Here is a 26,228-nt window from a genome sequence, read left to right as displayed (position 1 = left end):
TCCACCAGCATATAAAACCGGCTTCCCGATGACATGCATGTGGTTAGCCGACCAGGCTGCCGCGCGGATCTGGTAAGCGAACGTCTGTTTACTGGGTTGCGAGTTGGTCGATTCCCAGGCAGATTTGAGTCTAGTCACCAACCATTGGTGGTTCGATATTTGGGTTGTGGTTAAGGTGCAGGCAGGAGGGCTGATTCAAGAATCTTCGCTGTGCAGCGGCAGCGAGCGGCGCTGCACCCAGATGCGAAACCAACCGGCATTGCTGACGCCACAACGGGACAAACGTACTTTTATCGGTGTTGGTATGAGCCTTGTGAGGGGGCCTGTGAGCGCCTGCAGACGGTTAAGCTGTTGACACGTGCTCATGCAGGTCGAGTGCTTTCTGTACAGTATCTCACAGGCAGAATTGGCGACCTCAATTCGAGCGAGATGGACAGGAGCTGGAATCAGGGAGAGGACAGCAAGCTGCGACTACCAGACCCTGGGCTATGATGCTGCTGGCACCTCGTCGCCATTGTATGTCGACTACTCCGCTGGTCTGTAATGCATGTAAGACCGATATCTCCAGGTCTTAATACTTATGGTAGTGTTAGATGGGTGGCAGGCGGCAAACGATTTACAAAGTCATGAGCGAGGTGGTTGTGGAAGAAAAGGGATAGGGTTGGAAACAGCTCAAGTAACTGTTTGGCACCTGCTGTGACTGCACCTATGAAATCTTTCAACTCAGCCGTTGCTCTTCCTCATTACCATTCAATTTGACGAGTAGTCGAACATTCGGTCATGCGGCCATCTACCCAAGACGAGGGCAGAGAGATTGCTTTCTCTATCACACAAGCGGTTTCTACAGGATGGGTCTGTTCATAGCCGAGTCGGCTGAAGAGATGCTCAGCGCAGAGCGACCTCATCGCGAAGCGATGCACTCTTACACGAAGCATGAAGGCAGGCCGGCCTCCGATACCTCCTGAAGGTCGCAAATCCATGTGTGCCTTGCGGGACCCTTCTACTCGATCTTCCTCATGACCCTCCAGCCACCACTCAAAGCCCCGTCGTCATGTGGCTCAGCAACCCAAGCATTTTCCTTGACCTCAGTAATTTGTTCCCCCGTCTTCCTTACCCTGCCGTCGTAGCTAGGCTGCTGCCGAGTATATGGGACCAGCGCCATCAGCTCGCTCCCGTCCAGCAACCCCGCCATTGCAAGCAATCCCTCGGGCTCCTCGGTTAGGATCGACCGAGTGTGGTAGGCATGCCATGACACCCACCCGCTAAGGATCAGCACGATCAGCAAGAGGGAAGCGATGAGGTACGCCGCCCACTCGACGACCAATAGCCGCGTCGCCGGCATCCACAAGGTCCCTGCCGCCGTCTTCTCGGCCTCGAGCCGGTCGAACGTGCCCGTGGCCGTGCCGATGGCACATGTGGTGGTAAAGACGGGCGAGATGGCCTGCAGCAGGGCCGGCGGCGCAAGGAGGCTCTCATTGCCCGCAATCTTCTCGGCAATGTACACAGCGGTGACGCCTAATTCGGCATGGACCATGCACCCGACGGGTTGAAGACGACGGGATTGGGCATGCCCCGCTCGATCAGCTGCCAGAGTGTGTGACGCCGAACGGAGTTCGAGGTATCATTGCCCGGCGGTCGTTTGAGGCTGCGAATGGCGGGCACGGTGGAAGACGACTTTACGGCTACCTCGAGCGTCCCGTTCACAGCTTGATCATCGGTGGCACAAGAGATGACGCTGATGTTGGAGAGCAGATATGGGCTGGTCGGAGCGTACTGCCCCGCTGTGAAAACGAGACGGCTGTGATGGGCTGCCCGAGAGCAACCCAGCTTCTGGCCTGCGTCGAAGAAGATATCCGACCCCATCCCCGCCACCAGGAAACTCGTCAGAGAACTCGCAACCCTGTCCGTCGCTGTCACCCGTACAACTCCCTGGGTGGCTCCTGATTCCGGCTCTTGGCGGTCGAGTGACATGGTATAGTCAGAAATGACTTCGCAGCTGACATGGGCCGAGCATGCCGTCGTATTAGCAGCCATGTAGGAGCTGCCTTAACGGGCGGTCGTAGCAGAGAAAGGACGGAAAGCGAACTCGTCGTTTGCCCACGGAACCGGGTTCTCGCCTTGAATAATAGCGACGCGAGCATTGGTGAGCGCCGGCCGCCAGTCGATATCGTCAAGTCCAACGCTGGTCCTGTTGTATGCCGACTCGAACGACACCGAAATGTCCGCTGGCGACAAGCCGGCCTCAGTGGTGAAGAGGCGAGCGGCGAACGGGGGGACGACATATTGCAGAGCCAGACCCGTCAGAGTAGTCAGTCCGACCGTCGTCTGACCCAGCCGGAGAGCCCGCAACCACCTCCAGGGCGTGGGCGTGCACTGGTAGTCCAGCAGGATGGAGCTCGCCGCCGGCCCTCCTCTAGGGCCCGCAAGGTCAACGCATGGCTGTCGAGTGGCCCGCGATTCGGATTCATATCCAGTATATGCTCAACAGCTGCAACACAGCGCTCGGTAGAACAGTCCAAAGGTTGGCCAGGTCCCACGAGATGTTCAGCAAACCGATCACTGGCTAGTCCTGCTCAGAAATTTCCGCCGCCTGGTTGGGAACTGTAGCGAAGCCGTTATCCCGTCGTGACTCAGCTGCCAAGGAGACAATGGTGACCATGACAGAGAGGTCCAAGACCGCGAAGAAAAGAAGGCCATTCCTTCGCCAGGGACCGAGTGTCCGTCCCTCCAACCCTTCGTTCCTGGCTCGACGGTTCTGAACCGGATGCTATGACCGCCATCTGCGAACAACCCTGCGGTACTGGATGATTTCAACGAGTTGCTGGTAAATGGTTCAGGGGATACTCATGGGGAGGACAAGCTAACGAGTACAGCTACGCATTAAGGACTATGTAGTCCGTCAACGGCGAGTCCAGCCAAGACCGTCGTGTCAATAGTCGGTGTCAGCCTCAAACAGACAGCCCACTACGCCCGGCACCACCTCCGACGGCTCAAAGGAGACTACCGAAAGCCTCATGTACGCATCTCCAGAATCTTACCGCAGGTCGCCCCGTGATCTCAACCCACTTCCAGCTCCCGCTTGCCGAGATTTCAGTCTGGTCTCGAACGGCGGTTTCTGGACAAAGTTGTCACAACCTTCATCATGAGAAACACCACATTCCTTGCGGCCTTTATAGTCTGTTTTTTCCCTGTACAAACCATGGGCGGCTTCGTTGTCGGGGCGCACCTTCAACCACGGGAGTGTCCGGACGATCCGTCCAAAGGCACTCCATCTTGCAACAAAGTTGATGGAAATCCTGATCCGGTGCAAGGAAACAACAACCAAGCAGGACACCATTGCCTGTTTTCCTGTCCAGAACGTGTTGAACTTGATGGTCGAGGAAGCCTAACCTCGAGTTGCTGCCACGCCGCGTGTCAACAGCAGGCTAAAGCATAGAAGGTGCAAGGGGGAGATTCGCGAGTGCGCAGGGAGTTACTCGTTCGACGCTGATCATGACGAGGCGATAGCCCTCTGGCAGGAGAGGTGCGCCCAGCATCTCACATTCCCCCCCACGACCCTGTCCTCACACCACTCCCGACCGTCGTCGACGAGGCGGAGTGCCTATCCATCTAGGACGCCTGTCTCCAACGAGATGCCGCCGCCGCCTCCTGTGCGCAGGCATATAATGCCGGCGTCAAGGAGGAAGTGAGCTGCCTGTATCAGCCCTCCAAGTTCTGGGTAGCACCAAGATGCTTCGTTGACCGGACCGACTGTGCCTGGCGGCGGACCGAATCCATACCACTTTCTAGAGTGCCCAAGTACAGGTCCTGTTCTTTATCGGGGTGGCTCAAATCGGTCATCACGCAGGTAGGACATTTCCCACCCGGCCCAGCTGAACATGGCGCTGGAAGCTGCTTGCTAACGCATCGCTGTTAGACTGCAAATACCAGCACAGCCACCACCACGTACCATTCTCCGACCCCAAGGCCATTCCACTCGACGATCAGCTTCGGCCCGCCGTAACCTCCACTCAGACACAGTCTGCTGCCATCCAGCGATGGGCCGTTCCTCTCTTAGTGTTTTCTGCTCCGGTCGTCGGTATCTGTTCGGCTTGATGTCTCATGGCTCTACGCATGTGGGACGTATCTGTAACTGCAGTTGTATCGGCTGGTGAGATGCGAGAGGCAGCGTTATCCTACGTGTGCGTTGGTGATAGCTTGGTGGTTCTGAAGTTGGACTTGGGGTTACAGTGGGAAGTTGTTGAACAGAAAGCGAACGCCTAGAGCCGAATGTCAAGCATCAGAGCGTTGAGAACCGTCTGATATGATCCAAGCCGTCAGCTTGAGCCTGCATTGCCAGAACGTCAATTATGTCTCCTACTCAGGGGTGGATCAGGGGTAAAATTGGATCACCGTCGGGCGTCGGAAGCTGTTCACTTGTGAAAGGGAATTGTAACCGCGAAGCCATGCGAAATCGCCTCTTATTCACTATTGTACACATGTACAGCCCTGACATGAGCCTAGATAGAAAGGAAATATCTCTATGCCGTGGCTGCGACTGTGCACGCAAAAATACACCCATGCCTGCCCGTCTATGGCGTCGTCCCTGGCGGCCCGCGAGCCTGACCGATCGTCGTCCTTGCTGGCGCAGCGCATGCTCTCTAACCATTGCTCCACCTCTCCCTCCACCATTCCTGGGCGTCGTTAGTTTGCCCTCTCATCCCATGCTTACTCCTCTGGCGCATATGCCCGGTCAAATTCCAGCCGCGCCCCATCGCGTCTGATTTCCGTCCCCCTACTCTTGTCTAAGCTGCGCCATGGCTTATTGCTTCATTAGAGCTTCAAAGGCGGCCTCGAGGTCGAAGTTGGGTGAGTTCAGATCTAGGTTCACTGATGCCCTGTTAGTCGGCAGGTTCTCTCCTGAAGAAAAGAGTTGGGAAAACTCACACCCAGAGGGAGCGGACGTGCTGGCGGCGGCGGCGGGCTGCTTCTTCTTGGCGTACTCCTCCTTGGCCTTGTTTATCAACTCCTGCTTGTGCTCGTACTCGCGCTGTGCCGCGGCCGCTTTTTGCGCGGACGTGATGGTCCGCTGGTGGTAGAAGCCGTAGAAGATGCCCAGGCCGAGGGCCGAATACCGGAGGACCTGCGCGAGCGCACTGTTAGTCGAGCCAGGTTCGCGAGACAGCTGTTTCGCGATTGTCCCGCAACCCCATCCTCAAGTCCCAATCCTGAGCTTCCCAAACTCTCTCCCCTCTGGTTCCAAAGTCGAACTTCTCAACCAGAATGCGTTTGTTTATATCCGTTACAGAGAGAATTTCGACCGAGGTAAAGCCGCGGTTTTGAGGTGGTGCTGGTGCTAGTACTGCTGCCGTGGCACTTACGTTGACTCCGGACTTGGACGACGACATTGTGAGTGATTGTATGGGTTTCACACGTCTGCTTCGGCCTCGGTTCCGGGGAGGAGACTTGTTGGGCGCAGGCGCTGTCAATTGACGGTATCTATTGGTCCCGTAGCTTGTCGTCGTCGATGGATGGGATCCGGTTCCGTCGGGGTGTTGCAACTTGCAAGTTTTGGCAGAGCTCGGAAATTCTCGCGGCCTTTGCCGGACCCACTGTCGTTCGCTGGCCCACAGCTGCACAGTAGGTGAACTGATAAGCTACACCCCGTGGTGTCTTCCCAGCGACCAAGCATCGCACCCTTGTCGATTGCTGCCAGTCGCGACGCGCAGCAAAAAGGTTGAAGTTCAGAAAGGGACAAACCCACGATATAGCATTCGACTATCCAGCGAGGCCACATCTCCGGTGGATAGTGTGTACGGAAAATTCTTGTTGGCGACATACGAGACTTGGCGACGGAATACCGTGCTCGGCCCGAACGATCGCATCCAATTCAGATTCAGCAGCACTCGGCGACTTAACGACGACTCTCCTGGCTGGACCCAAAAGCGAATGACCCCTTAGCGCTTGGCTAGTCCTCAGGAATGGGTATGAGGATTCGGCAAGATGCAACAACGTCGAGATGAGATTCTCGCCAAAAAGGCGAAGCTCGCAGAGCTCAAACGCCAGAGGGAGCTTCGAGCGAGCCAGGCCAACCGTCCGAGCATCAGCCCAAGCGAAGTTTGTCTCGTCCGCCCTAGGTCGCTGCCGTCTGCGGCAAGCTGACGCTCAGTTAGATATTAGCCCCAACGCCGGGCCGAGCCGACAACCGACGAGAGATAGAGTCCCTCATCGACAGCCTTGTCCGCGAGAGCAGGCCGGTGTCTGTTTCGACCGGCGCCAACTCGCCTGGCCGATTTGGCAGCAGGCCAAACAGCGTGCTCAGCACGGGAGAACTCAGCAACGAGAACAACTCGGAATATGCCGGCCCCGCAAGCGCGCAGATCGCCACTTCGCACCCCCAGATTCTCTCCACGATACCCTTGAAGACGGTCTACGAGTGCCCTCCATCGCCTGTAAAAGAGGTGTACACGTACAGCAAAGGGGTGCAGACGACCGACGAATGGGCAAGCCCAAGGAGATCGCGCGCCCTGTCCGAGTCGGAAGACGAGGAACCACCCGTGACGGCTTCGCCGAGCAAGCGGCTGAGCAGGAGGGAGCGGGACCGAGAGGAAGAGCTGCGAGAGAACCTACGGAAGGAGATTGAGGCAGAACTCAGGGCGGCCAAGGAGCTGGTAACGGATGGCGTGCTTAAACCATCCGCTGCGGCCAACTTCCCGGCCCGGACACTGACTGCCGACGAGCTGAGGGCCGTCACACAGTCTGACGACTTCATGGACTTCATTGACAGGTCGACCAAGGTCATTGAAAAAGCGTTGGATCAGGAATACGACATCCTCACCGACTACACGCTCCAAGTACACGACGCTGAAGACGACGACGACCAGACTGGCAACACGGGCGGAAAAGGCCGGCGAAAGGTCAAGGAGATTGCCCAGTTCTACGACGAGCGGTGGTCCAAGAAGCGCATGGTCAGCGCCATCGACTTCTCGCCCAAGTTCCCCGAGCTCCTCCTCGCGTCCTACACCAAGAACCCCACCGCCCCCCACGACCCGGACGGCATTGTCCAAGTATGGAACCTCCACCTGCACGACCGACCCGAATTCGTCTTCCACGCCCAATCCGACATCCTGACGGCCAAATTCTCCCCCTTCCACCCGAACCTCATCATCGGCGGCGCCTACAGCGGCCAGGTCCTGCTCTGGGACACGCGCGCGCGGTCGGTGCCCGTGCAAAAGACACCCCTCACGGGCTCGGGCCATACCCACCCGGTCTACTGCGTCGACATAGTCGGCACGCAAAACGCAAACAACATCATCTCGTGCTCCACCGACGGCGCTGTGTGCGGCTGGTCCGTCGACATGCTGGCCCAGCCTCAAGAAGCCATGACGCTCCTCTCCCCGCTTCCGGCCAAGAACGAGGACCTCTCGCCGACCTGCATGGCCTTCCCGCAAGCCGACCCGACTTTCTTCTTGGTCGGCTCCGAAGACGGCACCATCTACCCCTGCCACCGGTACGACCGCGCCGGCGCCAAGGCCGGCGTCGACGCCCGCGTCAGCTATCGCGGCCACGCCGCGCCCGTCATGTCGGTCGCGTTCCACCCCGCCCGCGGGCCGGTCGACCTGGGCGATCTGGTCCTGTCGGCGAGCCTGGATTGGAGCGTCAAGCTGTGGAAGGTGCGCGCCCCCGCGGCCACGTCGGCCGTCATCTCGTCGTCGTCGTCCGGCGGCGGCGTCGCGGGCAGCGGCGGCGGTGGCGGCACTGGAGCAGCAGCTAGCGGAATCGTAGCCGGGTTGGGCGGCGGTGCAGCTGGACTTGGTGTGGGCAGTGGCGGCGTCGGTGCGGGACTAGGCGGCCTCGAGCCAGCGGTCGCGCCGCTACTGGACTTTGTGCGCGAGGACGTTGTCTATGACGCGGCCTGGTCGCCTGTCAAGCCCGGCGTGTTTGGGCTGGTGGACGGCGCCGGCTGGCTCGAGCTGTGGGACATTACCGTGGAGACGGAGGAGCCCGTCTCGAGGATCTCGCCCAGCCCGAGGAAGGACGGGCGCACCATGCTGAGCAAAAGCCTGAATAAGCTCGCGTGGGAGCCCAGCGAGGGGAAGAGGCTTGCCACGGGCGGGATTGACGGCGCGGTGACCGTGTTTGAGGTCGGGCCCGACCTGGGCGGGAAGGAGGGGCTGAGGAACGAGGAGTGGACGAGTGTGAAGAAGCTGGTGAATAGACTGGAGGCGGTGGGCGGGAGTGATGGGGTTGGTGCTTGAGAGGGTCTTGGTTAGAGGTGTCCGTGTGTGAGGCAATAGCGGGAGTGGGCGGGCGGGCCGTTCTTTGGTATCTGGAGCTAATACATGGAGGGCGTATGTATGGAGTTATGGAAGTTCGAAGGGGTGATAAATGAGAAAGGCAGGAAGCGGTGATCAAACCCTAACCCTGGAGCGCCTGATCCTAGATATAAAATAAGCACCAAAATTTCTCTCGCAACACTGTCTTGTGAACTCCAACCATATCAGCCAGCAATGGTAGATTGGATATCCGGCCGCTGAACGCGGGATAGAGGTGCTTGACAATGACGTGTAAGTTGATCCTTGGTTTCCCTTTTTCATCGGGCCTATGATGAATGATTCTTCCATGAATTCTGCAATTCTCAAGCGCCTCGCCGAGGCTCCATGTGGACAGTTTTCACATTCCATTTCCTGAGGGCCAACTTTTCGTTTTCACACGCGCCGGCACTTGTTGCCCGTGACAAAGGTGCAGCCAGGTAACTGACAAGACGCAGAGGTATATATATCACATATATTATCTAGCTATGAAAATCACCCCGCCCCCACATCTGGCTTCACAAACGCCTTACCTTAGGTGTTTGTGGTGACATGCTCCGGGTACCTCTCCCCTTTCACCTCAAACTTGGCCAGGATGTCATCAATGGCCTCCATCTCGGCGTCGGTCAAGTCGACCTCGACGGCGTTCTCGGCCACGCGCGAGGGGTTGGTCGAACCCGGGATCGGGATGATGGTCGGCATCCCCGGCCGCCGCGACAGGCAGCGCGTCCAGGCGAGGGCCAACTGCGCGGGCGTGCAGCCTTTTTGCTTGGCTAGGTCGTTGACCTTGTTGAAGAGCTCGAGATTGTTGGGGAAGTTCTCCGGGGAGAAGCGCGGGAAGTGCTGGAGGAGTGGGGGGATGTCCGCTTGGGACCTGAGGTTGCCTCCGAGGAGCTGTGCAATGGGGGGGAATGGGGTTAGTATAAGGCGAGGAGGGGAGATTGGAGGAGGGACAAAGCTTACACCGCGCCCGATGGGCGAATACGCCACCATTGGGATGCCGTACTGCGCGCACGCGGCAGCCACCCCATTGGTCAGCACGTCCGGACTGAAGATGCTCAACTCGACCTCGACGGCGACAATCTTGACGTGCTTGACGGCCTCGTGGATGGTCGACGCGGCCACCTCGCTGAGCGAGATGCCGCCCAGAAGGCCCCGGTCAATGTACTCCTGCATGGCGCGGAACGTTACCTCCATGGCCACGGTAGGGTCACGGCGGGCGCATTCAAAGATGTCGAGCTTCTTGCGGCCATTGAGCTGCTTGAGACAACTGTCGATGGAGCGCCGGATGCCCTCGGGCGAGCCATCGGGCCCCTTGGGGCCGAGGGCGCCTTTGATGCTCAGGACCACCTTGTCGGCGTCCTCGGGGTATTTGGCGAAGTAGCTCTCAAGGAGCGTCAGTGAGTTGCACTCGGGGGTGCCGTAGAACTCGCCGCCGTTCCAGAAGTTCATGCCGTTCTTGAGGGCAGCCCGCATGGCCTCGAAGGCTTGGTCATTGGGAATTGGGTTCGGGCGCCAGGTCAAGCCTGAGACAGTTAGTCGAGGTCTGGGAGTCGTGATGGTGACGTTTAGACGTACCCATGAGGCCATAGCCAGTGGCGCCAACTTCCTGTCCGTTGATCTGAGGCATCTTGAAGTTGAGGATAGTGGTGCCCGTAGCAATGGTGTGTTGGTGTCTGTCTGGTATCTACTGCTAGTATTCACTGCGTGGAGTGTGTGTTCAATGGTTTTGAATGAGAATGACAGGACACAAAGCCGTCGGGTTCGGCCCATTTATACCCCTCAACACGACGCGGAGTCATACAGCCTTGCAACACTACCTAAGGTAGCTTACTGACATCAACACCGTTAGGCCCGAGATCCGCGACAGCCCCGCGGCGAGATGTTAAATCCATGGATAGAGGGAAACATCGCTTGACGACGACACCGGTAACACCGATTGCAGTTGCAGATGAGCCTGTTCCGCTTCCGGAAATATGACCGAAACCTGGGATATGTTTATGCTACCGCTTACAATGTTGGATGGTTGAGGCGTCAATCGGATTGACGGAGAAAGCTCGGTGGCTTCTCGACCTACTCCCGTTATCCCCGCGCTCTCACTTTTCGTCGTCGACCTGGAGCTCGAATCAGAGCTGTCCAGCCTCATCAAGTCCGAACCATCCTATGGGACCTGGCATGGAAAGCTACCACAGTACCAAGATGGCTTAGAACAAGTTGCTGTGATGAATCAGCTCGCTTTGTGAAAGACGTCACTGGGTTTTGCCCAGATACTTAAGCTCGGCCTTTTGAAGCTGCGAAGTACGTAAGATATGACCCAACGAGAAATTTTACGAGATACCTGGATATAGCCCCAACTTACTAATATGATGTACTAAATCGCAATGGCCGTTCTTTCCATACACTATAAAAATAAGTAGGAGAAAGTCACAATTGACCACTTTTACATAGTGAAGTGCGAAAGTGTCAATCGTGCCCAGGCACAGTGAATTAGACAGTGTGCTCTCTCTTTCTACACGCCGTCCCTGACCAGATCTGGAACACGTCGAGTGTAACAAGGGTCAATGCCAAGCAACTGCTTGGGGTAAGCGGAAACAAAAACTCCAAAAAAAGTTCAAGTTGATTTTTGACGATGATGTTGACCAGTACTCGTACGTTGGGCGGGATATTGTAACTCGGGACTCATAGTTGCATTATCAGTGCATTCTGAGTGTTGAGCTCGTCTCCCCGGCTTCAGAGAAAATTATATTCTTCACCTCGCTCCAGTTTTTATTGTCATTTTATTGCCATTTTCTCTTCACCATTGTCACTTTCACACAAACTCTTATTTAACCCAGTTCCCTATTCACAGCAACATGACTAGAAACAGTAGCAGCGCTAGTGCATCTGGCACTGTGCGGCCAGCAGTTCCAGGGTATAAAGCACGATCAACCGCTTCTGCAGCAAAGGCTTTCCAGCTGTTCCTCAGACACCGCCGGTGTGCTCTTCGAAACTCGGCTTCTTCATCAGAGAAGGATTCCAACATCGCCAGCTTTGAGAAATCACTTGCGTTTTCAGTCTGCCAATCCACACTCAGCAACGGCCTTCTTACATGTCTACCCCCGAGAGTCGAACCCAGCGACATCACCTCGACACTACCCCTTCACCGTCACCTCACCAGTTCGGCAGCCGTTAGCAAGCTTGCAAAGCTCTACAAGCGTTATCGGAATATTGAGCGTGCCGTCGCATTATTTCTGCTCCGGAGACAGCTGTGGAGGAGAACAAGAAGGCCAACCTTCAGGAGGGACTTCATCGAGAATTTGCGTCGCATCCAGGCCGACGAGCACTCTTCGGACGAGGAAACCGGTCTCATTCTCACCTCTGTCACGACCAGAGCCCCCCGTCGCCCTCCGTCGTCCTCCAGCGCGACCACAGTCAACATCTCCTCACAGTCGGATGTGGCCACGAAGCGGAAGCATGACCCCGTCGCTCAGCCCACCGCCGAGCCTTCCCCCGCAGCGAAAAAGGCCAAACTCCAGACCCCTTCGCCCGCCGTTAACGCCAAGGGGGCGCTGAACGGCACGAATGAAAAGCTTGGCATCTTGGAGGCAAACGGCAGCGAGACGTACCTCAAGAGACGGGTCTCGGAGAGCGACAAAGAGGCCGTAGCCGACCGACCGGACCGCAACGCCAAAGCACCGTTCCCGATACCTCTCGGCAGCCAATCTACGGGGCCACCAATGCGCGCCGAGAGGGCCGAGACGTCGTCGTCCTCGAGGATTTCACCGGCCGACCCGGTCCGCGCCTCGCCCGCCCAGTCAAACCCCGCCGGCGGACCCAAGCGGATGAAGGAGCTCTTTGAGCGCCGCGTCCACGAGATGCTGACCGACCCGCTCGGCTTCGACGACTGCGTCCGCGACAGCGCCCGCCCGACGCCGCGCCGTGTTGTGAGGGAATTTGCGCGGTACCGCGGCAGCCAGACGCAGCCGCCGCCCCCGCTCGTCATGAGCGGCGCGCTGAGGCCCATGGCCGAGGTTGCAAAGGCGAAGATGGCATACGGCAGCGGCAGCGGCAGCGGCGGCGGCGGCAGCAAGAGCAAGTCCGGCCTGGTTACTAATGGGAGTGGTGGGAGCCTGTTGGCGAGGGAGGCTCAGAAGCGGGCGCATCGGCAGAAGCTGGAGGGCCGGGTTCAGGATTTTAAGGGAAAAGGGAGGGCTATGTCGCCGGAGAGGGACGGGAAGCTTGATGGGGGGTTAGTGAACGGCGGCAAGCAGGCGGAAAGGGGAAAGGGGAAGAGGGGTCGTACCAAGGAGAGAACTTGGTTGACTAACGCTCGGCAGAAGGCTGGTGGTGGTGTACAGCAGGGTGGCCAACATAGTATAGCCAAGAAATACACCAAGTCATCTTAGTGTCTGAGGTCTCTGGTATGTGAGGCGACAGTAGCAGTGACTCACTCCCGTCTCGACGGTACATGGATGCCGTTAACAGTACGTTTTGATCTGGCGTGTTCAGGCCTGGATGACAAACCCCACTTGTTACACCCTTTTCTCGAAATCTTGCATGGAACCGGATGATCAGCATAAACGCCAGGGGCGCCAGCGAGTTGCGGCTGGATGGAAATCGAATTTCTGAAAACACCCGAAATTGGGTTGCCTGTTGGAGGCTGCGCGACTGGAGACTTCCCGAGAGCGATGGCGGAGTCAAGATCGAGTAGGGCAACGATCCCGTCGAAGATCTCTCGAAGAAGTTGGTGCAAGCCGGGGTCCTCGTCATTCAACTTTGCAGTATTACTTGAAGCTGTCTTACTTGGGAGCCACGGGCTCGAGCGAGGGGCGGCGAGGGGTTATCCTTGCGTTGCGCTGGCGTGACCCTCGTGGCTGCGTCGTCGTAGTAGTACACTGCCCTGCATAGACCCCCGGATTGCTTGGAGGTGAGGGTGCTGCCGAGCGGGGAGGTATGCACACGCATGGAACAGCCGGTTCGCATCTCGATTCTCTCTCACCCAGCTCAGGCAGGGTCAGAGGGTAGGGGCCAAGGGGTGAGTTGTCGCCGAGGGGATGACGGTGGCCTAACCCAGAGGCAGAGATGCTACAGTTTGTAGACCTGGTCGTCCCCCTGGGCCGTCTGTCCGCAGCTGGTTGCCAAGCACGGCGACGGGCCTGGATGTCTGAGAAGGGCGGGTCGTTCGTGGCGGCGGTTATGATCTCTTCCTCCATAGCTCCCGCCTCTGCGTCTGTGAGGAGATTGCCCGGGATGATCTGTACCTTCCCATCTGAGGCGTGGCGTTCGGTGTCTTGCAGACCCAATTCCTCGAATCTAAGCTGGATCACGGCGGCAAGTCCTGAGCCGGCGAGTTCCCTATCGGAGCAGAATCAAGACACACCAACCAACTCGCCGACAAACATCCGCTAAGAGGATCTACAACCATCTGAACGTCAAAGAGATTTTCAGGTCCTACTTTGACGTGGACCATCCTGACGAGGCACCGGAGGATGAGGCGGCCGGTCAGGAAGCTGAAGTTTCTATAGACGTCGACGCCCAGATGGAGGACAGCTGATATTAGATTCCGTCACAAAACCGGCGAAAACCCGCAGGTCGCGGCGTTCGTCTGCTGCTTGGACATAGTCTCGCCGTCGCGCAACGAGACACAGTCCGACACGAAGCCACCTTCTAGAAGGCGAAATGACTCCAATCAAGCTCGGCAGCAAAAGCGAGATATGCCCTAACGGTGCAAAGGACAGCCGGAGAGGTTGCACTCATGTTAACGTGGACGTGAGGATTCCTGTTATGGACAATGGCAAGATGGAAAACTTATGCTTCGTTGATCCCGTATCAGATTTAGGTCTTTCATCTCGTCCTTTAGCGGGCGTCCGGGCAACCAGGCCCCCCTGATAGAACAGATCTCAGTCGGGAATATCTTGGGCAATTCGGATAATTGTCGAGGTCTACCTGTGTCCGTAACAGGAATTTCTGCAATTGAGAGGTCAAGGGCATGATCGCAACAAGAAGCGGCGGCCAAGTGGCTTGCGCCACATGGTTCAATGAGCCGCTGGCCAGCTCCTCGTGAGTCTGGCGTTGGGTAGAGCCTCGCTCTCCCTTTCGGCGGCAGAATCATTGACTCCTGGATGAGCAAGGTTCGGCGGTATGACGAACCATCTGGCGGCGACACCACCGTAGTTGATGTCGCGTCAGGTTTTGCAGCAGACATCGTCTTCATCCACTTCGTTCGCATACTCATCTCGGGTTCCACGATCCAGCGTAACCAGCTTATCGTGGCTGCCGTCGACACGCGCGCCGCACTGCTGCACGCGCCAGCTGACCGATATCATCATCTCTCGAACCCTTCGCTCGCCTTCTTCACCAAACGACAAGCAAGCAAAAGCCACAAAGCGCCAAGCATAGTTGAGCTGCCTACCAAGGCTTGGCAATCAGGCAACACCACAGCCAGCAAGATGGCGACGTGCGCTCTGTACAAGCCAAATGCCGGTTTTGCGCCAAAGTCACCAATCGTCCAGATGAACCCCAGTTACTGTGAAGGGAACGAACCTCCCGGCTGAGATCTAGTAGGGATCTCGTATCGATGATCGAAGCTTCGGCGGGTGGTTGCGTCTTAGACACCAATTTTCGGAAACAATCATCTCAGCTCCTCGAGGGAGAACAGCCGACGACGAATTCAGCCTTGTTAAGAGTATGCCGGGCCTGGCAACTGAACTTCGCGCCAGGTTGTGCAGCGTTATGCGGATGATAACGTTTTTTCTGAAGCCTCAAGGGCATGTATACCTGGCCGGTTATTATCAGAGGGGGATAGGACTCCTGAGTTCTGATATCCGCTAGTCGTCAGCTTGAAAACTGAGACGAGTCTTGGTTACCTTGTGGAGTTGGTGTGGACGAGCTCAATGTCGTAGCAAGCGTCAAAGGGAAGTGGTCGTCGATTGTGGGTTCTTTCCCTCGCAGGCTGTTGGCCTTTGCCCATTGTTACTGCTACTTTTTGCTTACTTGCAGATAACTTACATTGCTGCTGACGCGTTGACTCTGTGAAGAACTTTCGTTTTATCCATGCCAAGCTTGAGGCCAGAGTAGAATGGAAAAGCATCATAATGAGAGGATAAGAGTTTCCCCATGACTCTATCCCTCATCATACGGGGGACAATCTGACTTGCGGGTTAGGGTCAAGCATGCTTCCATCCTTGTTCGTGCTCTGTTCCGGCAGGCAGCGTGGAAAAGGTCAGGCAAATATGGTGCACAACTCAGGGATCCCTGCGACACGCACGCTCCGGGGTCGCACTCCACCCCTTGGACCTCGGCACGCGGGAGCTGTGTCGGATGTCTCCCCGCAATGAGAAGCCGGATGGCGCCTCGGCGGGTAGTGGCAGCCGGTAGTATATAGGAATCGAGGTCTCGAGTGCCCAGGCGGACGACTCGAACCCGATTGAATAACTTCATTCGAAGTTCTTAAGACTTTGTACTGACGACTCTCCTCTTCATATTCCCGTCTCCCATACAACAGCGAGATGCCCGGCCCCGGTGTTGGTTTCGAGTATCCTGCCCAGGAGGTCAGCTGGACCAAGCGGGATGCCCTCCTCTTCGCCAACTCAATTGGTGCCACGGCAGATGAGCTTCATTTCCTCTTCGTACGCCTTTCATGCTTTGCTGGGCCTTGCTCTCCACATCATACTCACCACATCGCAGGAGCTCGACCCCAACTTCTCCGTCTTCCCGACCTACCCTGTCATTCTCAGTATGGCCCGTCCGCCAACCTCTCTTGCTGGATGCAAACCCCACTGACACAAACAACCACCAGCCTTCAAGGGCACAACCCACGACGTGATCGACTTCTACGCCGCCCAGAAAGCCGTCCCAATTCCCGGCGTCCCAAGCTTCGACCCCACACGCGTCGTCGACGGCCAGCGCATCCTGCAGTCCTTCAAGCCCCTGCCCACCTCATCAGCCGGCAAGAGATTCGAGATCCGCACCAAGGTGCTGGGCGTCTACGACAAGGGCCGGCCCGGCACGGTGGTGGAGACGCAGTCGGACTTGGTCGACGCCGCGACGGGCGACGTCTACACGCGCGTGCTATCCTCGTCCTTCTACGTCGGCCAGGGCAACTGGGGCGGGCCCAAAGGCCCCGCGACGGTCAACTACCCGGCGCCCAAGGACGGGCGCCAGCCCGACGCGGTATTTGAGCACCAGACTACGTCCGAGACGGCGCTGCTATACCGGCTCAACGGCGACTACAACCCGCTGCACGCGCACCCGGAGCCGGGCAAGAAGATGGGATTCGGCGGCGTGATCATTCACGGTCTGTACACGTGGAACTGGGCCGCGCACGGTCTGCTGCGGCACCTGGGCGGCAGCGACCCGGCGAATCTGAAGGAGTACCAGGCGAGGTTTGCGAGCCCCGTGCGGCCGGGCGATAAGCTGGTTGCGTCGGTGTGGCGGACGGGGCAGAAGCAGGGCGAGTGGGAGGAGGTGCGGTTCGAGGTCAAGGTGGACGGCGGCAAGGTGTGTTTGAGCAATGGCCGGGCGCTAATGAAGTGCGTTGGGCCGGTCAAGGGCAAGTTGTAAGCGGGTGTTTGCTCTTTTCGCTGTAAATTCAATTCCCAGGGTATTCAATTGATTATTTGGTTGTTAATTCCTGGTATATATTGCAAAATTGAATTGGTTGCTGATGCTGTTGATGCCTGCTGGGTCTCAATGGGCTGAACCGAGATTCTGGTGCCTGAAGCCACTCTCGGTTTTCACCCTGAACATTGAAAATCAGCTCAGGGACAGCGAAAGAAAAAAGAAGAAGGAAAACACTCCCTTCCACCCCATGATGCTTGATGCAAATGATGGCTATGCTTCAGTCGGCCAGCGTCGCTCCTATGATGGCGCTCTTTGTACAGTGAGATACATCGGCGAGGTTGCAGGCACAGCGGGTTCCTGGCTCGGTGTTGAATGGGATGACCCTTCGCGGGGTAAACACGATGGCCAGCACAAGGGCGTCCGCTACTTTTCATGTACAATTTCCAAGCAACCCCGTACTCGATTGCTAGGTACACCTGATTGACACCTCTCCCAGGCAAATCCAAATCAGCCACAGCGGCATCCTTCATCCGCCCTACCCGCCCGGCTGACGAGTCGCAGACCTTCCTCACGGCGCTGCACCTCAAGTACGCCGGTGACCCGGTCGAAGACCAGAAACCGCCGAGGCAGATCAAGTTCTCGGGCAAGTTGGCCGAGGAGGTCGGCTTTGAGAAGGTTCGCCGCAAGCAGGCCCGGCTGGACGAGCTGCAGTTTGTCATTCTCGACGGCCTCCAAGTGGTTTGTGCCACCGACGGCAGCCCACAATCTATCGGCCAGGTGTGTCCCAAGGTCAGGGAGCTGGACCTGAGCAGGAACCTGTTTGAGCGGTTTGGCCCTGTCGTCGAGATTTGTAAAGAGCTGCCGTTGCTGCGGAGCCTTCGTGTTAAGTCTGTTTTCCTGCACATCTGATATTGTCAGATCTGATACAAACCTTGAGAACTAACATTCGTCTGCCAGCGGGAACCGGTTCCAACGTGTTCTCGAAGATGAAGTCCTGGAATCAGCCAGTAATGCCTTTTCAGGCGTGACGGAGCTCGCCCTGGAGGATACCCTCTTCTCGTGGGAGGAGGTATGCCACATCGCAACCAAGTTTCCCTTGCTGACCACCCTCCACGCCGGCTCGAACCAACTCACAGCACTCACGCCCATCCAGCCCGCTCCATTCACAGCCACCCTGGTCTCCCTTCACCTCGAGTTCAACGAGTTCGCCTTTCTCTCCTCGCTCGCCCCGCTGGCCTCCATCTCGACCCTGCGCAACCTCCTCCTCAAAGGCAACCGCATCTCTACCATTTCCTCGGGCTCCTCGTCACCACCAGTCTTCGGGCCCAACCTGCAATACGTCGACCTCTCCTACAACGCAATCACCACCTGGTCCTTCATCGACGCCCTCCCAATCTGCTTCCCAGCCCTCACCTCCCTCCGCCTGACCCACAACCCACTCTACTCGAACCCGGACCTCGATGACAGCACCGCAATCGCAACCACCCCAAACCATAATCAAGGCCAGGCAGCCGGAGGCGGCGGCGGAGGAGGCGGCATCTCCAAAACAGATGAGGCCTACATGCTAATCCTCGCCCGCCTCCCTTCGCTGCACACCCTCAACTTCAGCGCCGTCACGCCCGCCGACCGCGCCGACGCAGAAATGTTTTACCTCTCCCGCATCGCCCGCCAGCTGGCCGCCATTCCCAAGGGGAGCGTTGAGGTCGAGAGAGAGGTGCTGAAGCGGCATCCAAGGTGGGAGGAGCTGTGTCGGGCGTACGGCGAGCCGGCGGTGGTGAGGCGTGGGGGGGAGGTCGATCCGGGGTTTTTGGAGGCCCGGTTGGTGAGGGTGGATTTTTATTATAAGAGCAGCGGTGGTAGTGGTGGTGATGGAGGGGAGAGCAGGGTGGTGCATGTGCAGGTGCCCAAGTCTTTTGATATTTATGCTGTCAAGGGGATTGTTGGGAGGGTGTTTGGGATGAGTCCGTTGAGGGTGAAGTTGGTGTGGGAGACGGGGGAGTGGGATCCTGTGGGCGGGCTTGATGAGGTGGATGAGGATGGCGAGGAGGAGGATTTGGAGGCTGCGTGGGAGAGGCGGGAGGGCAAGGGTGATGTGCTTGCGGAGATGCCCGAGCTGGAGAGGAAGGGTGCGAGGTGGGTGAAGCGAGAGGTTGAGCTTAAGGACGGGCCGCGGCAGTTTGGGTATTGTGTTGACGGCTTGGAAGCCAGGATTCGGGTGGAGAGATGCTAGATTGCGTCTGCCAAAGGGGGTTGGTTCAGCAATCCGAATTGTTTGCCCTTCAGGCAATGGATGGTTTGAGCAAAACAGTGGCGTTTGTTGATTGGGAGTCGGCAGCCGGATGAAGCAACTGCAAACGCTTGCCAGAAGTTCTCAATGGTTGCTGTCTCTACAAGGTGTTCTCTTCAATCCCACCATTTGAGCTTGCGAGCGACAACCGACTCTCCCCTTACACATTGCTCAGCAGCGAACCTGAGCAAAGCATACTCTGACACCATGGTCTCCCAGCCTTACTTCTTTATCGTCAGACCTGACACCAAGCATACCACCGCCGATGGGGGAGTTCAGATCATCCCTGAACCCATTGTTCCCCTCGTTGCGGTTGACGAACTCCCTGAGTGGCTCAATATCGCTGGCGTCCCCCGCGAGCTCGCCGTTGAGGAGACCATCGACCTAACGAACCTAGGCACTGCCCACAGGAGCAAAGGCTCGTATGCGGTCAAGATATATCACGACACCAACCCGGCCGTTCGCCAACATGCGGTCGCGGTCAGAAATGCGGAGACCAAACCCGCAGCTGAAGTTGATGCTGCTACTCCTCCACCTTCATGTTGTCCGGCTCCTGCCCCATCACCCCATAGCAAGACCATCACTCCCGCAGCTGCAACAGCTACGGTCCACCCGGCTGATCGCATAAGATCCCCCTGGATCGAACCCAACAACCGCGACTCCGGTCTCACAGGCTCTGTTCACAACCCCCAGCAGCCTCAACCCCATGCTCACCAAACGCAGCCTCTACCGCAGCTCACCTCCCCTGGACTTCCAACTAGCCCGGTCGCTGTCAGCGGCAGCGCTACCACCAGCCCATGTATCGCTAGCCCAGGCCGCAGCAACGATCCAGCCACGACGAACCAAACAACCGAGTACTGCCGCCACTGATGCCAGTTCGGCACCTGTAAGTTCGACCTGGAATGCCGCTACAAGCATGTCATGCCCGACACGCCGGCGGGGCTGGCCGAGGTCTGCCTGAAGGAGATACCGCGCTGGTACAGGTACAAGTACCTCCACCCCACGGCCGCTGTCGGCCATCATCATCACCCACAATTTACCCACGACAGCGCCACCACCGCCATCAACAGCAACAACAATAGCAACAACGGCCACCATCTCGTCAGCCTCAGTCTCGGCGAAGCCACTAGCCTGGGAGGCCTCAACCCACGCGACGTGCGCGCCCCCGAGATGCACCGACTGGGACTGCTGCCTCCTGCACCACCGACAACCCCGACGATCTCAACAACACCGGCTCTGGCACCGTCACCAGCAGCGACTGCGCCAGCGATGGCTACACATACCGCGGGGGGCCAGCTCGGCCTCCTCGGCCCAGGAGGCCCAAGGGCAGGAGGAGGAAGCGGGTCCAGCAGCACCAGCAAGAAAGTGATTCAGAAGCAGGTCCGGGAGGCGATGGCGCAGTTTCTGTTGCATAGCCTTGTGCATGAAAATGAGGGCATCAAAAGTAAATTGCAATCATATCTCCCTAAGTTGGGGCGCTGATAACACCGGGAGTACCCGCGTTCACCCATAGTCTGCTAGATATACGTACATCAGATCTTGTCCCTGGCAGAACACTGCAAAACAACATAGGAGAGAAATGAGTGACGGCCTTCACTTGAGATCAATCCCATACCAATCCAACATCTTACCCTACGCTCAACGCCAGGCTAAGCGAAGGGTGCCCAACATCACTGGAAGCGTCCCCTAGCACGATCACACTCCTCCAAGAACCGGTATATACCCTCCAGCCCCTCAAAGTCCTCCGAGCAATGCTCATCAGAACTGCTCAAAATGGGTGGCGACATGCTTTCATAGCCTTCAGGCTCAGATCCAGACGAAAGATGCCAATGGTTCTCCGCAAAGGCCTCGACGATCAACGCCTCTTCCACATCCGATGACGAGGACCTTGACCCGCGCGACCTGAGCGAGCCGCCAGGCGAGGTAAGCGTGTCCTCACAGCCAGCATCCGGCGCAAACGGGAAGCGGAGGGCAACCTCAACGGCAGGACTAGCGTCAAAGTCCGGATCCTGCCCGACCACGCCGCGCCTGATTCCGACGTCATCGCACAGCCTCTCTACCGTCTCGGCATCCATGCCGGGGAACCGCACCCTGAGCACATTATTTTTCTCCAGCGTGATAGGCAGGTCTCCCAGCCCAGACAGACTCCTCAGATCGGTCATGACAGCCGCCAGATCCTTCAGCGCGCGCGCAAAGTCGACAGACAGCACATCGAGGAAGCCCTCGGCGTTGAGCGTAACGCCGCCAGCCGCGGCCTGCTCCTCCTCGGCAGCACGCATCATGAATGGCACCACCGTGGCGCCGAGCGGGCTCAGCGCCGTGACGGTGGGGCTGATCTGGAAGTCGACGAACGCGCCCGTGCGTCGGTGCGCCATCGCCATGGCCTTGGCCATGCGTACGCGCGCCTCCTCCTGCGCGGCGCTGACGGCCCGGTATCGCTTCTCGCCGTTGGGCCCGACGCCGTCGAAGCGCGCCCGGTGGCCCGAGAGCCAGAAGGCGCGCATCGCTTGGCTGACATTCTGTACGACCTGTGCCGGAGCGGCCGGGGTGTGGGAGAAGTGGCGAACGCCGCCGATCCGGCCGGAGCCGGGGATGCCGTAGCCGCCTGCGGTGCGGCCGAGAGTGCCGCCGGTGAGCTTCGGGCGGAGGGTCGAGGCAAAGGGGGCGCGGCCGGTGAGTTGGGCGACGGCGCAGGAGATGCGAGAGATGGGAAGCTTGGACCGGTCGAAGCGGAAGCTCGTCTTGGAGCCGGCGTGGCCGCTGATGTTGAGGAAGCGGCGGGCGGTGGCGTTGAAGTTGGCCGAGGAGAACCACTTGACGCCGCCCGCTCGCTTCTGCTGGCGGAACCAGGCTGCGGGATGGACTGGCTGACGAGAGTTGCCGGTGCGGACGGCGATGGGTTGGAGTTCGGCGTTGACAGTACGGGTGGCGGCAGAGAGCTTGCTGCGCAGCATCTTGGTCGCCATTCGGGCGTTGCTGACCAGGTGCTTGCGCAAAACGCGCAAGGCTGCAGGAGCCCAAATCCCCCCGGCGGGAGACATAGTCGTTGCTTTCAGCTGTGCGAAATATCCGGAATTCGAGCGACTCTGACGCCTTGTAGAAGGAAGGGAGGGAGGCTGTGAGATGCGGGTGCACTCGGGACGTTATCTAGCTGTTATCGATAATACAATCGCCACCTCCCGCCAGCTGTGCTGCTAGTCATGGGAATACTGAGTAGCTGCATGCAATCTCCCGCTCTTATGGATTACTACATACTGCACTTGAGGGCCACGATATTCATTAAAGAGATAAAACCTACGCGCTATCTTATTGCACCCCACACCCCCTTGCTTTTATCCTCAAATTTTTCGAAGCTCCCACAGCTTTCATAATTCCTTCAACACTGCACGCCGGTCGACAAGGTAAGCTACCAATCCTTCCTCCTCCGCTGCACCGCTTCTATGATGATCATCGATCAATCCAACTCCGACATAGCCCATGGGGACTACAATTTACTCTAGAATTACCCTGAGAGCAGAACGTTGGGCGACTCGCTTGGCCGTCGATTCCCGATCACTTGCTAACTCGTCTGCTCCTCCAGTGTCGACCGATGGTCTGCGACAAATTGGGTTTCCTTCTTCTGAAGCCCTGTCAAAAGGTCAGTGGATTTTCATCTCTTGCACTCTTCCTCCAAGTGATGATCAAAAGACAATTATAGGGAATTCCTCATGCCGAATATACAATGTCGAACCACTTCTTGTTTCAGCCTTGTCTGATTTGGAGCCATACCTCTCGGTTGCTTTCCGGTGATGCGTTTGGCAACAGTTTTGCTAACAGGCAACCGCAGGTATGCTCAACCCTCTTTCCTCCAACTCGCGGCACCATGACGAAAGTTTGAACGAACGGGCGGACATAACGAAGCCTCTCCGTCTCCTCTCGCCAAAAGCAGGGCTGTACACCCTGTGAGGGGAGCTCGGAGAGAAATTCTTGTTGAGAACTCGTCACCTGATTATGCCCTCGTTCATCGATTCGACATACACTCTATTGGACAGGTTTTTGACTAACATTTCGCTGTCAGGTAATTGGCTTTTGATGTTTCTTGTTCACGACGCATTCCAAATGATGATTCGTTATTCACACTGTTTGATCCGCCATCCGGTGGAAATGAACAACTCTTCAAAATCTGATTTAATGAGGTATGGCTCTTGGCCTGGTTGTGTTGATACCGGGTGCTGACCGTCTCGCAGCCTGAACTTGATCTCCAATACCGGAGTGCTTCACGGAGTATTTTCGGGATTTTTGCTGACCAGATTTGGTGGGCAGGTTTGCCGTACAAGTATCAAACCCTATTTCCCTTAGACAAAGAGTGAGTCCCTCCCCTTCTTTCCTACACACATACCTTCCCGGATGATTCCCTTTCCTACCTGCTTTTAAAACTCTGAGTTCATCGTGACGAGACATTTTCACCTTGGAGAACTGATGAGGTTGCGATAAAATTGATTTCGCGAGCTATGGGTTGAGGTCCATGCTAACTATCCCCAAGTTGCAGGTCAATCATCGCTAGGTACACAGCTAGGTACACATCTGTATGTCGTGTTTTAGTCTATCAGCCTGCTCTGGGCAGCCATGTGTCTCTACAAAGAATTGATATATGATCATACATCTTGCTTTCCAACCTGCGAGCGCCTGTGGAACATTGCGCATGAACAACCGAGCACCCTACTGCCGCAGCTGTAACCTGGCGTTCCATCCCACAATGCACCGTACGAGGTCCCAATCCCCCTGGTGCCCAACCCAATCCGTGACGACGATCCCCGTTGGAGAATCTCCAATATCCAACTTGCCAGGCCCTTTACCAGGCGCCCCGTGGCTCATACACAAGTACTCGATCATGGAAGGATTCATCTTGACGGCGATCCGGTCAGGCCAGCAATTAGCGTTGAAGAAGTTGCTCGCACTCAAGAAGTTTATAAACAGCGGCGGCATTTGAGGAACTCCTCCGTCTGGGAGCTGCTCCTCCCCCGGCATCCGAGAGGCCGCACCTACGAGCCCCTGCGCCTGCGCGGCGGCCCGCTGGAGCCCTTCTTGCGCAAACCGCAGCTTGCGCTGGACCTCGGCCCCGCTGCCGACGCCGTAGTAGTCCTGGATGCGGATCGTCCCACTCCCGCACGTCCCGTCGGCGACGTTGTCGGGCCAGACGGAGCCGTCTATGCCGCCTTGGGAGGCGGGAATGGAAGGGTGCAGGTGGTACCGTCTGACGAGGACGATGCGGCCTCGGGCCTGGGCGAGGGTTGGGATTCGGGGGGAGGTGTACCATTTGGATTTGTGCCGGCCGCCGCCGTTGATGTAGTGCATGTGCAGGATCTGGGAGAGGTGGTGGTCTGTCCCGCGGCCGATGCCCTCGCGCTTGAGGGAGAGGAGGATGGTTTCTGAAGGGTAGGTGGACAGGAAGGTGTAGAGGGTTGTTAGGAGGTCGGAGAGGTGGTGGTTGCGGCCGGTGAGAGAAATGGGGAAGGCGGAGTGGACTAGGGATAGTTCGGGGGGAGGCGGTAGTGGAGGGGTGGGGGTGTTGTTTGGGGGGGAGCAGGATGGAGGGGGGTTGGGCTTGTAAACAGGACAGGAGACGCGCACATCGAGGAAGCGCACGCCGTTGTTGAGCTGCTCTTGGACGGAGACGGCTTGGCAGCGGACTGAGGGGAGCGCGACGTGGCAGGTCGGCGAGTTGTGCGTGCCGGGAATGGAGAGGGCGGAGAGCGGGAGGGACCGATCCAGCGTGGACATCCAAGTCGAGAGGTTGGCTGAGCTGAAGAGGGCCAGGTAGGCGTGTTGCGCGAGGTAGATGGCTGTGAATTCTTTGGTTTCTTGCTCGGAGTCCTTGGGGTGTGGCTTGAGGACTATGCTCCGTCGTGAGGACGCGGGAATTTCGGCACTGTAGAGATGTCCCGTGCCAGTGTCTTCGAATGTGAGCCGGAGTTGTTCATGGCGATGGTTTGGGTTCGGCGCGTAGACCCGGGTTCGGCACTCTGTGAAGGGCTGGATCGTAACACCAGTGACTTCTCGCCTCGCCGATGACGGCCTATCATAATCGTGTTCTTGCGTACTTGAAAGCGTTGGCGGGGCATCGGCGTCATGGAAGCGTCGAGACCCCGGGGCGAGAGCCTTGGTCTTGGCCAGGGGTTCTGGCTTATGTGAATTCGGGTGCGTGTGAGAGTCTAGACGCTCAACCAGCTTGAGCTCCAGAGTGGTGACGGTGAGGTTTCGGATGGTGAGAGTTGGCAAGGCCATGGGCAATGCCGCGGCTGCAACGGGTTGAGAGAAGATAAACCCCATGAGGGAGGGCGTTGACTTTCGGTTCCTGCGATGGTGGCTTGCATGTGTTGGGAGAAGGATCAAGGTTGCGAGCGAGACGGCGGTGCGACCATGACGACGGAACAATCAATGAACGGTGGACAACGGCTACGTCAATATAGAGGTGAAAGCGGTGAAAAATGAAATCGCAGAGTACTGGACGTTGAGGTTGAGATCTTCGAACCTTGGGCCCAATCAGGGCGTTGAGCAAGAACGGAAAGGAAAGATTAGAACTGCGGCAGCCACATCAACAAATAACATCTGGCTGCTTACATAATCCTATTGGCTGGCCTTGTTTCTTTGCTTATATGTCCTTTATTACTTGATTGTTTTTATCTACATTCTCATACGGGTCAATGAGGCCGCTCATTCTCCAACGGTGGCGGTTAGCTTGTTGGCAAAGAGAGATGGTGTTTGTGCCTGAAGATCTCAACCCCCTACAACCTCCAGAGAGTTGGCGGGCTTCAACAACGGCTATCCTACGGGAACCGTACAAATTAATGAGATAAGGCATAGGGTCAGAAGCAAGCAGAACAGCAGAACATCTCATTTGGAAAAGGGGACTTAGTATGGCCGGACATCAACAGGAGCTAAGGGTGCAACCACGCATGCGGATACATCCATCACCTCTCCCAGTGCAAGTACAATACTCACGAACATCCGATGTGTAGAAAAGATAGGCTACATTCCTCGAGTCTATCAAGTTATGGGCTCATGATCTGGCCATCTCATCATTTATCCGGGACAGCAAGGTCGAACGCTCTCAATGTTCGGTCTTAGTG

At 57.3% G+C, this 26,228-nt stretch overlaps 11 protein-coding genes across 11 annotated transcripts; 6 read left to right on the top strand and 5 right to left on the bottom strand.

Annotated features, from left to right (window-relative positions):
• Positions 1–1,000: 1,000 nt before the first annotated feature.
• N657DRAFT_630188 (uncharacterized protein) lies at positions 1,001–3,272 on the bottom strand (the record flags this gene model as incomplete). The annotated part of the gene is made up of 5 exons (XM_062790958.1): positions 1,001–1,486; positions 1,555–2,041; positions 2,102–2,439; positions 3,039–3,115; positions 3,227–3,272. The coding sequence occupies 5 exons, from the start codon at positions 3,270–3,272 to the stop codon at positions 1,001–1,003; spliced, it is 1,434 nt and encodes a 477-aa protein (XP_062653026.1).
• Positions 3,273–4,433: 1,161 nt separating this feature from the next.
• Positions 4,434–5,524, bottom strand: N657DRAFT_639839 (uncharacterized protein). The gene is made up of 3 exons (XM_062791847.1): positions 5,361–5,524; positions 4,927–5,122; positions 4,434–4,869 (listed from the first exon to the last, which is right to left on the bottom strand). The coding sequence occupies exons 1-3, from the start codon at positions 5,385–5,387 to the stop codon at positions 4,802–4,804; spliced, it is 291 nt and encodes a 96-aa protein (XP_062653025.1). The 5' UTR covers positions 5,388–5,524; the 3' UTR covers positions 4,434–4,801.
• A 155-nt stretch (positions 5,525–5,679) lies between these two features.
• Positions 5,680–8,415, top strand: N657DRAFT_587030 (WD40 repeat-like protein). Its single transcript, XM_062789812.1, has 2 exons — positions 5,680–6,096; positions 6,153–8,415. Exons 1-2 carry the CDS (start codon positions 5,983–5,985, stop codon positions 8,235–8,237), a joined length of 2,199 nt encoding a protein of 732 aa, XP_062653024.1. The 5' UTR covers positions 5,680–5,982; the 3' UTR covers positions 8,238–8,415.
• A 76-nt stretch (positions 8,416–8,491) lies between these two features.
• Positions 8,492–9,921, bottom strand: N657DRAFT_660664 (Aldo/keto reductase; the record flags this gene model as incomplete). The annotated part of the gene is made up of 3 exons (XM_062795059.1): positions 8,492–9,185; positions 9,255–9,817; positions 9,870–9,921. The coding sequence occupies 3 exons, from the start codon at positions 9,919–9,921 to the stop codon at positions 8,826–8,828; spliced, it is 975 nt and encodes a 324-aa protein (XP_062653023.1). The 3' UTR covers positions 8,492–8,825.
• A 947-nt stretch (positions 9,922–10,868) lies between these two features.
• On the top strand, positions 10,869–12,806 carry N657DRAFT_63607 (uncharacterized protein). Its single transcript, XM_062791393.1, has 2 exons — positions 10,869–12,691; positions 12,780–12,806. Exon 1 carries the CDS (start codon positions 11,144–11,146, stop codon positions 12,674–12,676), a length of 1,533 nt encoding a protein of 510 aa, XP_062653022.1. The 5' UTR covers positions 10,869–11,143; the 3' UTR covers positions 12,677–12,691; positions 12,780–12,806.
• Positions 12,807–14,064: 1,258 nt separating this feature from the next.
• Positions 14,065–15,322, top strand: N657DRAFT_639833 (uncharacterized protein). The gene has a single exon (XM_062791846.1). It carries the CDS (start codon positions 14,393–14,395, stop codon positions 14,822–14,824), a length of 432 nt encoding a protein of 143 aa, XP_062653021.1. The 5' UTR covers positions 14,065–14,392; the 3' UTR covers positions 14,825–15,322.
• A 409-nt stretch (positions 15,323–15,731) lies between these two features.
• Positions 15,732–16,832, top strand: N657DRAFT_609396 (Thioesterase/thiol ester dehydrase-isomerase; the record flags this gene model as incomplete). The annotated part of the gene is made up of 3 exons (XM_062790295.1): positions 15,732–15,898; positions 15,957–16,005; positions 16,069–16,832. The coding sequence occupies exons 1-3, from the start codon at positions 15,779–15,781 to the stop codon at positions 16,830–16,832; spliced, it is 933 nt and encodes a 310-aa protein (XP_062653020.1). The 5' UTR covers positions 15,732–15,778.
• Positions 16,833–17,082: 250 nt separating this feature from the next.
• N657DRAFT_560794 (RNI-like protein) lies at positions 17,083–19,062 on the top strand (the record flags this gene model as incomplete). Its single annotated transcript, XM_062788008.1, has 3 exons — positions 17,083–17,287; positions 17,344–17,719; positions 17,790–19,062. The coding sequence occupies 3 exons, from the start codon at positions 17,083–17,085 to the stop codon at positions 19,060–19,062; spliced, it is 1,854 nt and encodes a 617-aa protein (XP_062653019.1).
• Positions 19,063–19,894: 832 nt separating this feature from the next.
• N657DRAFT_63374 (uncharacterized protein) lies at positions 19,895–20,695 on the top strand. Its single transcript, XM_062791233.1, has one exon. It carries the CDS (start codon positions 20,041–20,043, stop codon positions 20,599–20,601), a length of 561 nt encoding a protein of 186 aa, XP_062653018.1. The 5' UTR covers positions 19,895–20,040; the 3' UTR covers positions 20,602–20,695.
• N657DRAFT_639830 (uncharacterized protein) lies at positions 20,542–22,206 on the bottom strand. Its single transcript, XM_062791845.1, has one exon. It carries the CDS (start codon positions 22,158–22,160, stop codon positions 20,790–20,792), a length of 1,371 nt encoding a protein of 456 aa, XP_062653017.1. The 5' UTR covers positions 22,161–22,206; the 3' UTR covers positions 20,542–20,789.
• A 1,421-nt stretch (positions 22,207–23,627) lies between these two features.
• N657DRAFT_639828 (PLC-like phosphodiesterase) lies at positions 23,628–25,642 on the bottom strand. Its single transcript, XM_062791844.1, has one exon. The coding sequence runs from the start codon at positions 25,426–25,428 to the stop codon at positions 23,818–23,820; it is 1,611 nt and encodes a 536-aa protein (XP_062653016.1). The 5' UTR covers positions 25,429–25,642; the 3' UTR covers positions 23,628–23,817.
• Positions 25,643–26,228: the final 586 nt, after the last annotated feature.

Source organism: Parathielavia appendiculata, assembly GCF_033297405.1.
Source record: "Parathielavia appendiculata strain CBS 731.68 unplaced genomic scaffold N657scaffold_1, whole genome shotgun sequence".
NCBI classification, from domain to species: Eukaryota; Fungi; Ascomycota; class Sordariomycetes; order Sordariales; family Chaetomiaceae; genus Parathielavia; species Parathielavia appendiculata.
This window is presented reverse-complemented; position numbering and strand designations above follow the sequence as displayed.

Bases quoted from the DNA above. Each gene is read 5' to 3' on its own strand.
- N657DRAFT_639839 (XM_062791847.1), bottom strand. From the start codon at position 5,387: ATGTCGTCGTCCAAGTCCGGAGTCAAC. The intron at 5,123-5,360 runs GTAAGTGCCACG...GCGCTCGCGCAG, and splicing joins CGTCCAAGTCCGGAGTCAAC to GTCCTCCGGTATTCGGCCCT. The intron at 4,870-4,926 runs GTGAGTTTTCCC...ACAGGGCATCAG, and splicing joins CACGTCCGCTCCCTCTGGGT to TGAACCTAGATCTGAACTCA.
- N657DRAFT_587030 (XM_062789812.1), top strand. From the start codon at position 5,983: ATGCAACAACGTCGAGATGAGATTCTCGCCAAAAAGGCGAAGCTCGCA. The intron at 6,097-6,152 runs GTTTGTCTCGTC...ACGCTCAGTTAG, and splicing joins CGAGCATCAGCCCAAGCGAA to ATATTAGCCCCAACGCCGGG.
- N657DRAFT_63607 (XM_062791393.1), top strand. From the start codon at position 11,144: ATGACTAGAAACAGTAGCAGCGCTAGTGCATCTGGCACTGTGCGGCCA.
- N657DRAFT_639833 (XM_062791846.1), top strand. From the start codon at position 14,393: ATGAGCAAGGTTCGGCGGTATGACGAACCATCTGGCGGCGACACCACC.
- N657DRAFT_63374 (XM_062791233.1), top strand. From the start codon at position 20,041: ATGCCCGACACGCCGGCGGGGCTGGCCGAGGTCTGCCTGAAGGAGATA.
- N657DRAFT_639830 (XM_062791845.1), bottom strand. From the start codon at position 22,160: ATGTCTCCCGCCGGGGGGATTTGGGCTCCTGCAGCCTTGCGCGTTTTG.
- N657DRAFT_639828 (XM_062791844.1), bottom strand. From the start codon at position 25,428: ATGGGGTTTATCTTCTCTCAACCCGTTGCAGCCGCGGCATTGCCCATG.